Raw genomic sequence first — 14,981 nt, forward strand, 5'->3', positions numbered from 1 at the left:
TGTTTCTGTATCCTTGGCTGTACAGGCTGTACAACCACCCCATCCCCCTGCCCTCCTCCCTCTCCCTCCCTCCTCTGTGTTTGTGTTTATACACATGCTTATGTATATATACATGTATATATATGAAGTGTCAGCAAAGTCTTTGAATTAATGAACTGTGAAGCACTCAAAAACATACCATTTCAAAATGTGTGCTGCAAAGATTTAACACTAATGGGAGGTGACCCTTGAGTTTACAATCAAATATCCCACTCTAACTGAAAAGAATTACTCTAAAAGACAGTCTTCAGCAAAAGTCTTTGAACAAAGACCTAGAGAGGAAGAAGAGATGGAGGAGAAGACAGTCAGAAGTCAGAGCTGCAGCTGGGGAGATGTCTTTGCCTCCATCAAATAATGAACTCATACAAATTCCCTACAAAGGTACCAGGGGAAGCAGCGAGAGAATACAGGAGGTTTGTTCAGAAGGTTGATAAATAAATCTAAATGGTAGGTATGTTAGGTTTTGTTTTCTGTTAATTTTGCCACTAAAAAAAAAATGCAGTGTAACTCCTTCAATCTTTTTACAATTCTGCATGGTTGAACATTTGAAATGAGTTTGTGTATCACCCTCAGGCACTGATTCAGACTTGATTGGGGCAAAGCAGGCTGCATGTGCTTATTTTTATCCACGTCATTTGGGATATTTATGTCGCCAAAGGAACCAAAACCATGCTGTTCTATGGCCAAATTATCACCTAGCCTTTGATCAGACAGGGCGGCAAGACTCATCAACAAGTTGTGCGACCTTTCTGTAACAGTAACGTCAGGTCAACTCGAGAAAGTGAAGCGAGAGCCCTAAACACAAATAAAAAGAAACAACCAACAATTCTTGTAATTATCATCATCTGCTGCATTTCCCTCTTTTGGCAAAGAAACACTCCATCCATTTGTAGAAATCGCCTGCGGACACGTTACATCAAAACTAATCACAACGATTAAAATCAGCTTTTCTGTGCAAGAGGAGAGTAAAAAGCAAGTTGGGGGCTGAAATGAGACTGTTTTTCCAACAAAAAAATCGGAGGAAAATTTCTATATGTATATTTCTCTATAGTCTATGTAAGTCTTTATTTTTGAAGATCAACTGTGAGCCCTGTGATCGGTTAATTTGATTTAAGTTTTATTTTGGAGATTTGGACTAGAGGTAGAGGCGCGAGCTAATTGTATCCTGATCCTTGCCTTGAGGGGTTTCAAAGCCCTGGAGCAACTCTCCTCTGTATTTTGTTCTGTCTACCTTAGCCAAGCTATTGCATTTCTCTCTGGTGTGGCGAGGCGAGCAGATCGCTGGGAGAGAAATCGGAAAAGGGGGGAGAGGAAAAGGAAAAGGGGACTTGGAGAGAGACTTTGTGCTTCAATGTTTCAGGTAAGATCTGACGGTTTGGGTTTGTTATTATTTGCTAAGGAGGGTATGGCTGGGACTTTGGGCGCAACTCGCTTTTACGCATGTGCCAGGCATGGGGCGAGAGCGCGGCACACTCGCACACACGCAGCCGGGCGCGGACGGCGGCTAGGGAGCCGCTCGCACCGGCTGCGGCTCCTCGGTTTTCTTCCTGGCAGAGGGAGCCGAGCGGGCGCGGGCGGTGGCCACGGGAGTCCGAGTCGGGGCTCCGCGGGGTCGGTAGCCTGCGCGCCGACCGGGCTGGGGCGGGCGGAGGGGGGGTCCCCACGGCCGGGTCCTGAGTCTCGGAGCGCAGCCCCGCGGCTCTCGAACCCCTCGCGGCCCGTCCGTGCTCCCGCCTGCCGCGCAGTCCATTCTTCCCGGGGCGCCCCGGGGCTCGGCGCCTATCTCGTGGGGGTGGGGATCGTCGCCCAGCTCGCAGCCAGCCTTGGCGGCGCCCCCCGGGACACCCGCTCAAAGACGCCATTGTGGCTGCTGAGCGGATCGGGGCCCCGGGGCGCTTTATTTATTTATTTATTGATCCCTTCCCTTTTCTCCCCGGCCGAGCCCTTTTGTGAGCCGCGGCTAGTGCCGAGAGCCGGCCCGCGTGCAACCCGGGTTGATCCAGATTCATCGCCTCCGCCCACTCGGGCGCCTTTAAAGCCCTTTCCCATCTCCTCCCATTTCCCCTCCCCCCCTCTCTGGGTGCAAATGTTTCATTTATTTTTAAAAAGCGCCGGTTCCCCTTCCTCTCCACCTCCTCTCTCGTTAGTGAGCTGGGATTAAGAAGTCTCCTTGGGAGGCAGGCGCGGACTTGGGCGCTGGGGTGGGGGATGGCTGCAGATGCCGCAGGTAACGGTGGTGGCTTTTGGCGTTCACCTCCTCTCCCCGAGCCAGCAACGCCGAGTCCAGAGCCCGGTCCTTCCCTTCTCCTCCTCCTCCTCTGGCGGCCACTGTTGACTTAAAGGGACAGAGTTTCCTGGTCGCCACCGGTGTGCGCGGTCTGAACCGGTGCTCCGGGGCGCATGGGTGGGAGGAAGAGAGTCAGTTTGGCTCTTTTCTGACCTCTTTCCTCCCCACCCCCAGCCTGCCTCCCCTCTTGGTGGAATTGTGGTGTGCGCTTCCTCTCCTGCCCCCAAGAGGGACCTGGCTGGAAAATAAGAGTCCTCACGTCCTGGAAAAAAGAACGGGGAGGGTGACACGTTGTGGTGAATTGCTTCCTAAGTGAGGTGGAGCCTCTGAACGTCCTAGAAGGGTAGGGAGAACCTGTGGTGCGGGGACTCCTTGCCTGGATGCCGGCCTGGCACAGGCGTCCGACATACAACTTTCTAGCGATCGCGGGCCGATAGGGATTGCCTTTGTGCTTTCCAACATTCAGGCTGTCGTGGAAATGATTTTCCAGTGTAAACACGTTTTCACTGTCTCTGTGCTTCGGGGTCCGGCTGGGCCGGAGAGGACAAAGTTAGCAAAGTTTCGATGGGGCGGTCGGCTTTGTACGTGGCGATTGCACGCGGGAACTGTCCAGGACCCCTTGGCTCTGACTTCCTGGCCAGGAGAAACACCGCAGCAGGCAGAAGTAATTTGGTCCAAATATTGTACAAATATTATACTACCGTTTAGACCATAGGACTGGCTGCTTTGCCCACCGCCTCCCGTGTGTGTGTGTGTGTGTGTGTGTGTGTGTGTGTGTGCGCGCGCGCGCGCCTTGATGGCACTCAGAGAGACACACAGTTTAACATACTCATTCTTTAAGAAACGTTTGCCTTCTGTTTTCAATCAACTAAGCTGGCAGCCGGAGATACAAGTTTATTTGAGAATACCCTCTGGGTACCAAGCATGCTTGGATTGTTTTAGCAAATTAAAAATGAGCAAAATGCTTTTACCTTCTCAGCAGTAGACTCCTTAAGAGACCTCCTGTTTCGTGTGTTATGTGTGTGCATTCCAGGGGAAGCGTTTTCTGTGTGGATCTCAAATGTTTTTAATGTGGAAAAAAACGAAAATAAAGGATTTCTAAAGGCTGAGACTGATGTTGTGGAATGATCCATTAAATTTGGACCATGTATGATTCATTAAATCAAGAAATTCACCTGCTTGTCTGGGAGGCTGTGGGAGCTGATAGCCAGCCGGCTAGGCGAATTTTAAATAGCAGTGAGTTCATTTGTCTCGGGGATAATGGGCAAGATGCCGATTTAGATTTTGGTGGCATGTGGCTTCCAAGAAGGGGCTGTCTGTGTAGGATTGGCTGATGCAGATTGAGAAGAGCTGCTGGTGACAGTAAGAATAGCAGTAGGTTAACTGTTTACCAGTGAGGTGACAAAGGTGACCCTGGAACTTTATAACTTCAGATCAGAGAGAACTTCACGGAATGGGACTTTTGTGTGTAAGGAAAATATAACTGACTAGTCAAAAGTGCCGTAGGTTTACTGCGAAGAAATCTCTAGATGCATTAAGAATGAATGATTGTGTATGTGTGTGTGTGGGGGGGGTAATCTCCCAGCACGGCATGCAAAATGACTGCAGTGGTTTTTGCTCTATTAATTATGCCCGAAGCACAATATAAACTCCCCGAGCACACACTAGAGGTCTCTCTTCTAGCTGTACAATTGTTGGCTTTGTAATCCTTTACCAGACCTTGTATAATAAGAGTGTTCAGTGAAGGCCTAGTTCATAAGCAATTTTGCCTTCCTGGTTATTCTCCATATTTGGGGGAGAGTATTCAGCAATTACCGCCCATTTTATGCTGCCCAAGCATTTGGAAAGGAATTACCTTAAGAAAGACTTCCATGGACAGGTGAAAATGTACCACTCAGTTTGCACTGAATCCTGCATTTTAGGCTTGCCTGTATCAAATTATTTACCCAAAGCAATTTCTTTTAAAACACAAACATAAACAGTGAAAGTTGTATTTGTTGGAGAGTGTTCTGAAATTAGACTTTCGTTTGGCTCTGAGTTTAGCAATGCTTTCTAGTCTTTCTAAACTCAATGTGATTGCTGCAGCAGCCTGAAATGTGCTCAGATCTCCCCTTTATATCCTGGGTGAGTCACTCAAACAAGGCTTTCTGAAAGTTACCTTTTAAATTGCATTTCTGAACTTTTTTCAGTTTTATTTATTATTTTCCAATAAGCAAAACATTTATCCTGAAGATGAAGCATCACGGGAATATAATCTTTTGGATATGTGTGTGCGTGCTTGCTAAGTTTGAGAGCTTCCCCATGAAGGCTTGAGAAACAATTGGACTTCCCTTCCCTGGGAACAGCAGCAGCTCCCTGACTTCACATTCATGAAAATGTACTAGACGGAACTAAGGCTTTCTTTTGAAGAGTTTGGTTTAAGAGCTCTGGGAAGAGGAAGATGAGGTTAACTTTTAAGAATCATTTTCTGAAGTGCATGCATTCATTCACCCATTATTTATTAGCGCTGGCTGTACAGGAAACTCCCCACTAGATACTGGAGACACCATGGTGGTTACAGCATGCAGCGCCATGATTGCTTGATTACAGAGACAGACATTCACCGAATAACCGAACAACTGATAAGAGATTAGAGCTTTGGAAGAAACGGGAAATTTCAGTAGAATGAACCAAAGAGGGTCGAAACAGCCAGGACTGGGGTCAGATTTCCAGAGAAAGCTCTAGATTCTGAGATCTAAATGTTGGAGAGGCAGGTGGAAGATCTGGGCTGCAGGATGAAAATCTGGTTTTAAACCCTCAGAGTAACACCGAGGGGTAGGTGGGAGAGGCGTAGCATAGTGCGTGCATTGAAAGGACAGATCTGGAAGTACATAGGTAGATAACTAGACAGCCCAGGGTGGGTGATATGTAACCCTTGCATCGCCTATTACGGTGGTTAGGCACGAGCAGATGTAGCTAGTGACAGAACAGTGGTGAAAGAATTTGAGATCCCCTTAGAAGGTAAACAGTGTAGAACCCAGGGACAGGTTGGTTACAGGACCCCAAGGAGGGAGAAGTGTTGAATGTCGAGATTTGGGGCATGTTGTAACTCGGCTGTGAAGTGCCCTCCAAGGAGACAGCAGCTGGTGCTATAGATTTGGATGATTATGGACCCTTTAGGAGGTACACCTAACTTAAGGAAGCAGGCCACTGAGGGTGGGCTCTGAGCTTCATATCCTGGCCCTGCTTCCTGCGCACTCTCCGCTAGCAGTCCAAACATGTTGTAAGTGTGTGCAGAGTCCACCAGCATACGCCTGCCACCGTAAAGCCATGGCTACCATGCCTCTCCCTCGGAGATGGACTGTACTCCTCACACTGTAAGTCCAAGCAAACCTTTGCTTCCTTAAGTAACACAGCAGGAAACGTAATGGATTCAGGGCACGTTAGTCAAGTAGATGGTGGTGTTCAGGGTGCCGGCTTTGGTAATGAGAAGCCTCGTTCACACCCAGGGCATCTGAATTCACAAAGGCAGCCAAGGCATCTGGTCTGGTCATTCTTCAATTGCTCCGTTAGTTCTGCAGTCCTGTGCAGGGCCTGCGGTCCTTCAGGCCCTCGTCTGCCTGCCCTTCGCATCCTGTCCTCCAAGCCCCTTTTGTCTTTATGGCCTGCCCTGTGAGGTCTGTATAACTAGCTTAATAAGCTGGGAGTCATCGTTGAGTGAGTCTTGTGTTTAACCTACTGGAACAAAATCAGGTCTGTGTCTTATAACACACATTGTGTCAAGAATCTCATAAAGCCGGTGGTGTCGTGACTGGCAAGCTGCCTGTGTTATAAATAACTCCGCATCCATGCCCCTGTAAGCAAATCTAATTCACTTCGTTGGGTCACTGAAAACAATTTGAAAGTAGGAGGAGTGGGTGGGAAGAGGGGAGGCACGGGCAGTAGCTGAGCAACAAGGGAAGGAAATGGGGTGAATAGCATATATCATGTCAATGTATGAAATATGTTATTGCGCATAATACTAGTAATTTTTTAAAACATTAAGGCATTAAATGACTAGAAATGAATTGTTTAGTGACTGGAGAGATTGTTCAATGGTTAAGATTGCTTACTGCTCTTGCAGAGGACCTGAGTTTGGTTTCCAGCACCCACATGTTGGCTCACAGTGACTTATGATGTCTGTCTTCTGTGAGTTTCTACCTTGCATGTGGTGCACATAAACTGTAGCAGGCAAGGCACACATATACATAAACAAAATAAGTGAATAATAAAAAATTAATTTCAACTCCACCTTTTAAAGACATTTACATACAAATGGTATAATCATTGCATGTCATAAGGAAGGAAGGAAGGAAGAAAGGAAGGAAGGAAGGAAGGAAGGAAGGAAGGAAGGAAGGAAGGAAGGAAGGAAGGAAGGAAGGAAGGAAAGACCTGTAACTACACAAATAACCCTTACATTGTCTCCTACTTTGATAGATTTTTGTGCATCTGTCCTTTGTATAGGTGACTGTCTTGGTCAGTGTTCTATCGCTGTGAAGAGACCCCATGACCTTGGGAACTCTTGTAAAAGAAAACATTTAATTGGGACATACTTTTTCAGAAGTTTAGTCCATTATCAGCATGGTGGGAAGCACGGAGACACACAGAAGACATGGTGCTGAAGAGGTAGTTGAGAGTTCTTCATCTGGATCCAGAGGTGGCAGGAAGAGACAGACACTGGGCCTGGCTTGGGCTTCTGAAACCCCAAAGCCCGTTCCCAGTGGCATACTTCCTTCAGCAAGGCCGCACACCCTAATCCCTGTCAAGCTCCACTCCCTAAAGACTGAGCATTTGAAGCTATGAGCCTGTGGAGGCCATTCCTACCACCACAGTGACATTTGTGTTGCTGGGGGAAAAAAAAATCTAAGACAGAAGCAATTAGGAGAAGAAATGTTCATCTTGGTTCTTGGTTTCAGAGGGTTTCAACTTATAATGAGAAAGACATGGTAGGGAGGAAGGTTTGGGAGAGAGGTTCAGTTTGGGCCTGCAAGCTCCTGTGGGGGCTATTTATTTACATGGTGACTAACTAGGAAGTACAGAAATTGGTACTGGGGACTTCCTAGTGACCCATTTCTACCGCCTAGGCCCACCTCCTAAACAATCCACAGCCCCCTAAAATACCTTCATCCACTGGAGAACTCCAGACCATCAACCAGTTGGGGAATATTTTAAATTCAAACTATAATGATCCCTGCATCTCAAATTTGCTCTACTGATCTCCATGCAGCCTTTCGTATTTCTATATAAGTGAGCATTTTGGTACTTCTGATATCTTGGTTTTTTTTTTTTTCAGTTTGTTCTTATTTCTACAAAACGTATTCCTTGATGTCTAGATTCCTAAAAGATAGAGACCTGCTAGGAAATCATTTTGTCCAGTATGTTGTTCATTACCAACACAGCACTTACTACTGACAGTTGGCTGATTTTTAAGTAATTTAGAATTGGGCATTAAGTGATCTTGCTTTCAATATCAAAATATATTAGGAAGGGACTTTCCACTGAAGAAGCCTGACACAGATCTTTTATAATAGTATGTCTCTTTCTGCTTGTACTTCCTCCAAAAAATTCCAGGCTGGGGATCCTTCCAGAAAATTCAGGCTTCAGTTATTTCCAGGAAATAATGTGAATACCATTCTCTTCATGGGAGTTTGATACACAAATGAATTTCTTAAAACATTTTTTTCTTGCTGGTTCGCATGCAGGTAGTCTTGGGGGTGAGCTCTGATTAGATAAACATACATCCTTTCGGCCGTATCACCCGGAGTTCCATTCCAACCTCCCTTGTGTGGTTGCTAAGAGTATGCACATCATCAAACACCCCAAGGCATACACTATTGGAGGAACCAGCCCAATTCTGGAAGCTTACCCCTCTGCATGCTTGAATCCTACTGTGTCCTGGCTTCATGAGTGCCCAGACACTGGGAACGTCCATGGTTAAGAGAAGCAAATCCACCACACCTCACTGAACCCCTGGAATAACACTAGTTACAACACTTATAGGAGGTAGTGTAAGTCTGGGGTGGCGGTAAAGCAGCGATTCTAACCCAGTGAACTCGCTCTCAGATGTGGCAGGTGGAAAGTATTAATGATAAACTCAGAGTCACCAATAAAGTGTTGGTATTGAATTAAGGAAAAGAAATTATTAAGCTTCCCCTTGGTGTAATTTAACCAAGAGTGAAGCTAGATTTGAATCCTTTCTTCTGTCATTCCTGTTGTTGCATGAACTTGAATCTGAGCCTACCCAAATGCTGCCTTATCTGTCTCTCTGTCCCTCTCTCCATACTTCCATGTCTGTGTGTGTGTGTGTGTGTGTGTGTGTGTGTCCCCGTCCGTCCGTCCGTCCGTCCTTACATGTCTGCGTCTGTTCCTCCCTAACAAAGGGCTTTGCTCTGTGTTTACTTAACAGGACAGAAAGCGGGAAGGAATAGGTACCTTATAAAAATCTTTAACAGAGTTTCACAAGTCACTGACTCTAGCAGCGCTGCCCAGCACTATCCAAATGCTGTTTCCAGCGTTTGTGATGAGTGCTCGTTTATAAGGCTGCTTTCAGTCTGTTTTCTGTTTCCAGCATTCATTACCATCACACACACACACACACACACACACACACACACACACACACGTGCACACATACACATATACTTGGGTCTGGAGCAAGGAAGAATACGTAATTTAAGATTACAGCTATGCATTAGCTTAGGTTATAAAAGTTGATTATATGGGAAATCCAAGGAAAGTAAAGTTGGTTTTTACATTGTTCTTTTAAAGGCAGGTTAAATAAACAGGCTTACTATGCAATATGATAACAATCTCAAGTCTTACATGACTTTAAAGTATATTATTAACTTTGACTATGGGGTCCAGCAAAAGCTTTGGTCCCTTTGGATGTGTTATTTCATAATAATGCATTACCACAGCCAACCTTAGCATTAACCTCTTTATTGTTCCATGAACATTCCTAGCTTGCGCTCCAATCTAGGCTAATATGAGAGGCTTTTTGTTTGTTTGTTTCTAAGATGGAGGCTTTCACTATGTGAAAACTATAGTTTCACTAAGTGGAATTCTGTAGATCTGGTTAGCCGTAAACCCAGAGAGAGCCTTCTGCCTCTGCCGCCTGGTTCTCAGCATTCTGATAGGCACTCTGCAGTGTTCTGGCACTGCCATCAGCTCCATTCATTCTCTTCCCACACTTTTCTCCCACTGCTATGCCATTCATAAGAGAAAAAGCAAAGAGTCAAAATGGTTTGAAGTGGTGGAGAGATGGCTCAACAGGTAAAGGTGTTTCCTGCACACACACATGAGGACCTATGTTTGGGTCCCCAGCACCCACATAAAAGCCTAATATGGGGCTTCTCACCCGTAACTCCAGCAGTGAGGGGGGGGTAAGGAGAGGGGAGGCAGATGCTGGGAGCTCAATGACCAGCCAATCTAGCCGAAACAGTCAGCTTCAGATCCAGCGGAAGAGTCTCTCTCAAAAAAGAAGATGGAGAACCATTGAGGTGGACACCTGATAACAGCCCCAGGCTTTCTCACATGCCAACACACATATACACACCAACGTGCGTAACCCTTATATCTAAGTACACAACAAAGTGGTTTGTGATTGCTGCCATCAGAACATCCCAGTTGTAAAGCTCTTGCTGAGCAAAGTATACACTCACACATACTCCTCCAGGTCAATCAAAATGTGGGTTTGTTTTTGTACTCAGAGTGAGCTGCCAGTGGCCCCTGCTGCTGCCACAGGCTGGCACTAGGACAGAGCCTTCTGAGCTGGAGAGAGTGCTATCTGAAGGATTTCAAAGGCTCTCTAGAAGCGGGAGGTGCTTCCTGATGCTTCCTTCCTGTGCTGTCAGCATCACTTACTATTTGGATACTAATCTCACTTTGCTGGAAATCTGTAGCTAATGGAACAGAAAATGTATATTGAACCACAGACCAAGTATCTCTGAAAGAATCAAACACTACGTTGGTCCAGGGCATTAACAATTCTCCCCTAAACCTACCTGCTCCATGAGCCCATACTCACACCTGCCTCCATCAGTTTCTAACTGTATCGTCTTGATGAACTTCACTTTTCTAAGCCTTGGTATTCTGACTGTAAAGGAATTGGTAGCGGTTTCCTGTCCTGTGCCTGAGTAACAGTATGGGCTGACTATAAACACGACAGCAATGGCCTGAAAACTATTCTGAGAATCAAGTGTGGCACGCATGCCCGTCATGTGCTGGCCATCAGAAGAAAGCGAAGTCTAAGAGTAGAGGCTGTGTTTATTTTCCTCACCTCTTTTTGTTAGAATGGGTTTGGTTTTAAGTGTTTATTTATTTTTTTATTTATGTATGTCAATGTGTCTGTATGCCCACAGAGGCCAGAAGAGCTTTTGCTACTCTGTGGAGCTAGTGTACAGGTGTTGTGAGCAGCCCAACATGGGGTAGAAACCAACTTAACTCTTCCTCTGGAAGAGCAGCAATGTACAGCAATGCACCTAACCTTTGAGCTCCTACTTTTAATTTTTCTACAAAGTTTTATTTCTGTCTCTGTCTCTCTCTCTCTGTCTCTGTCTCTGTCTCTCTCTCTGTCTCTGTCTCTCTCTGTCTCTCTCTCTCTCTCTCTGTGTGTGTGTGTGTGTGTGTGTGTGTGTGAATGGATGTATTTGCCCTAGGTGGGGGTCTGTTGCCTGGAGGCCCAAGGAGGGTGTCAAATTATCTGGAATGGAGTTGGAGGTAGTTATGGACCTTCATGTGGGAGCTAGGAACCAAATCCAGGTTTTCAACAAGGACAGCAAATGCTCTTAAGAGCTTAGTCATCTCTGCAACCGTTTTGTTTATTTGTTTCTTCTTCTTCTTCTTCTTCTTCTTCTTCTTCTTCTTCTTCTTCTTCTTCTTCTTCTTCTTCTTCTTCTTCTTCTTCTTCTTCTTCTTCTTCTTCTTCTTCTTCTTCTTGAGTCAGGTCTCACGTAGCCCAGGCTGGCCTCTAACTTGTTACTAGTCAAAGTTGGCCCTGAACTTCTGATCGTCCTGCCTCTGCCTTCAAGTACTGACATTGCCAGGGCTTATGGCCATTCCCAGTTCTTTGAGGCAAACAGCGTCGATGCTCAATAAATAGTTTAGAAGCCAGATGCTGACTTTGCCTTCCTGGAAGCCCTTTCTGCTACTGACAAGAGAATCCATGTTCTGCCAGATGCCCTGACCTGATGGCTTTCGGCATTGTCTAATTAACTAGATCAATCATTTGGGACAGACAAACTTTGTTTAAAAGACAGTCCTCTTTTACTTTTTGCTTTGTTTCGTTTTTTAAAGACAGGCTTTTATGTAGCTCAAGCTGGCCTTAAACTTTGTGTGCAGCTAATGAAAACCTTGACCTTTTTAGCCTCCTGCTCTCACCTACTCGGTGCTGGGACAGCAGGTGTGCCACCACAACCAGTGTAAGACGAGCTGGGAGATCGAACCCAGCTTCGTGCTCACAGGAAATTCATCCTATGCAGATTCCGTAGGGTTACCAAACAATGCAGACAATGAGAGCCGGTGTTGGAAGACGGCAAATAAGCCACCCTGTTTTGACCCCGCCCTGTTCTGAAGTTTGTTACACTATGAGAGTCTCGGGAGCTGGTGCGATACCCATTCCATCCAGCAGATGGCAGTGACGCACACTCCTGATCTTGCCAAGCGTCAAATTTTTTACTTTCTGGCATTGAGAAAAGCTAGATTAAATCAACTTTTAAAACCTGCCTTGGCTGCTCCATGGGAACAACTGAGGCGCAGAGAGACAGCTCCAAGCTCGAAGCATCAGCATCTCCAAGTAGCCCATTTCCTCCTGGACAATGGGCCAGAGAGGAGACATATACTTGTGTTAGCATCCACGACTGTGATTTCCCAGATAATGAAATTATCTGGGACTGGGTTAAGATGGGGGGAAGAAGTGAAAGGGGGGGTGGAGGGGATACTGAATGCCTAATTAAATCAACAGAGGAAAGTGCTATTATGCCCCAGCATCGGACATATTATCACATGCTCCATTGAAAAGACTTGGGATTCATCAGAAATTAAGAATTAAATAAAGATGATAACTCAGTTTTAAGTATTCATGAGCCACCATGAAGGGAAAAGCGCTACATGTTACTGACTAGTAATTTGTAGTTCTGTCTTGTAGGGCACTGGAAACTTGGTTTTCCAGTTGCTCGGAGCCCTGAGTCTGCTGTTAACTCTTTGACCATACACCTCGCTTCATTAAGCACTTTCCAGACACAAATTCTTCCCAGCGACTCTGTAAAATGGGGAGAATAGTTATGTCTTGACCTATAAAAACCACAAGAAAGCCCTTCAGGACATGAGGGTGTTGCTCAGTGAGGAAAGTGTTTGCCTTGAGACCCTGGGTCATCATGAATCGGGGATGGTGGCACAGTCCTGTAATTCCAGCACTCAGGAGGCAGAGGTAGAATTAGAACTTCAAGGTCATCCTTGGTTACACAGGGGCGTTTGAGCCTGCCTGGGATGCAAGAGACCACATGGGGGTAGGAGAGAGAGAGGATTTCAAAAGAAGCATAAATACATTGGCTATATTTCATGCTCAGACTCCAGAAGACAAATCAATGGTGTTCCTACTGCAGAGTGAAAAATGAAGCTCTAATCATGGGTCCTTGGAGAGCCCGGCCTTGATTTACAGACACGGGAAATCAACAACGAGAGTGTATGGGCTTATGTTCTCGTTGTACGTGACACATCACATCAACATTTTAAAAAATCACTTTACATTTTTAATGAGGGGTCTTTGGACATTTATAGCCTTTAAGCTATTTTCAGAAACCTAAACTGCTAGCAGAGACCCTGGATGGCCCCACCCCCTGAGAGACTCCACTCCTAGTCTTGCTACTGGTCTTCTCCGGAGGAAGTAGGGAAAGTCAGGTGACTTGCTGAGTCCCTTTCTTTGCTACAGAGTCAAAGACGATTGAACTCCTGATCCTCCTGCTTCCGCCTTCCAAGTTTTGGCACAACAGGCCCACTCCACCACAGGGTCTTCCCTTCGCTTCTGAGGAACGGCCAGTAGAACAACTCCTACGCAGGCGTTCTGGCAACACACAAGGGTGAAGCAAGCCACCTGAAGCAGGCACTAACTTAGCCCTTCCTTGGCCCGGGGGTGGGGTGTAAGACACTGACCTTGGGACGTGGAGGCAGGAGGATTCTGAGCCTGTGCTACCTTTATCAAGAACCCTCTCAAAAATATACAGACGGATAAAGCAAATGCCCTTTGAAGTTTGGGAGGCAAGGTGGGTTCTAGGAACTGAGCTTTCGCGGGTTTGGACTCTGCAGCCTGTGCTATCATCAAACAAAGCCGTTAAACACATCAGTCTCTAAAAGAAAGCCAAAAATTCAGAATTAAGTCTGCTTTTTGGGTGGCTGAAATATTTCAGAGATCTGAAGGAACGAAGTGGTGAGTCATTCCCAGGTTTCATAAGACACCCTAGCTGCATAAAAAGCAGGGCTTTCTGAAGGAAAAACCAGATCTTGATCTAACCTCTGCCCGGTTCATCTGTCACTGCTGAGCAGGAAAAACCATGAGAGTTCACAACCGGTGGAATCATGGGTACCCTGGCAGACAAGCATGTTGGTAGATGAGTCAGAACTGAGAATGTGAGGTGGAATTGAAGTTCTACAACCTCCCACCTAAAACAATCAGGGCTATTTCTCATCATTTTTGGCCCTTGCAATCAAACCTTTATGTTTATGCAAATCATTGCACCATGCTATTCTTTTGCTTCTGATGTGTCTTTGTGTCCAAATGCATGAGAAACTATGAATATTTCTAGCTGAAGTTCAAATAATTTAAAAAGCACAACCAAGCCAAATAGTGGTGGCACACTCCTTTTATCCCAGCACTCGCGGGGGCAGAAGCAGGGGATTCTCTGAGTTCGAGGCCAACCTGGTCTACAGAGCAAGTTCCAGAACAGCCAGAGCTATGCCAAGAAACCCTGTCTGTTTCGAGAAAGAGAGACATGAGAGAGAAAGAGAGAGAGAGAGAGAGAGAGAGAGAGAGAGAGAGAGAGAGAGAGAGAAACAGAGACACAGACAGAGAGACAGAGGGAGACAGAGACAGACACAGACTAAGTGAGAAGGAGGAAGGAAAGAAGCTGAACTGGTTCATTCTACATAATTACTTAAGGAGTCTTCCATGGTCATCCCTTCACCCCTTCACCTTAAATACTGTGTCAGTCAAAATATATTTTAGGGCCCAGAGAAACGGTGCATGGGGTACAGGTGCCTGCCACTACCAAGCCTGATTACCTGCGGTCAGCCAGGCTGAACCTGGTGGGTGGAAAGAACCAACTCCCTCAAGTTCTCTGAACTTTAGAAACTGCCCTCATGCAAACATGAGTGCACACACCCCTAAAGACACGAGCAAATAAAACATAATACGATTTAAATGCATTTCAGACTTCAGACATAGATTCAGATTTTGCTTTTGAAAATGTGCTCCTAGATTTCTTTTCTTTTCGTTGTACAATTGCAATATTCATGTACTTCAGTTATTTTTGACAGTTCTTCTGCAAACTATAAATGCCTGGGAAGAACATTTCTAAATTACCCCACTAAGGAATAAGACAGATACATTTTTTAACAACTGAAACAAAAGCTACGTTCTGCTAAG

General features: G+C 45.8%; 1 protein-coding gene across 1 annotated transcript in view; it reads left to right on the forward strand.

Moving 5' to 3' along the window:
* The first annotated feature begins 1,259 nt into the window (after positions 1-1,259).
* The window catches only part of Kctd1 (potassium channel tetramerization domain containing 1), a 201,785-nt gene continuing 188,063 nt past the window's right edge, over positions 1,260-14,981 (forward strand). Inside the window, exon 1 of the mRNA XM_085700101.2 lies at positions 1,260-1,399. Within this exon, the coding sequence (XP_085556227.1) occupies positions 1,391-1,399 (9 nt within the window). The 5' untranslated portion in view covers positions 1,260-1,390. The remainder of the gene's footprint in view (positions 1,400-14,981) is intronic.

The sequence above is a fragment of the Myodes glareolus genome, chromosome 13 (assembly GCF_982192425.1).
Source record: "Myodes glareolus chromosome 13, mMyoGla1.1, whole genome shotgun sequence".
In the NCBI taxonomy this organism is placed as follows: Eukaryota; Metazoa; Chordata; class Mammalia; order Rodentia; family Cricetidae; genus Myodes; species Myodes glareolus.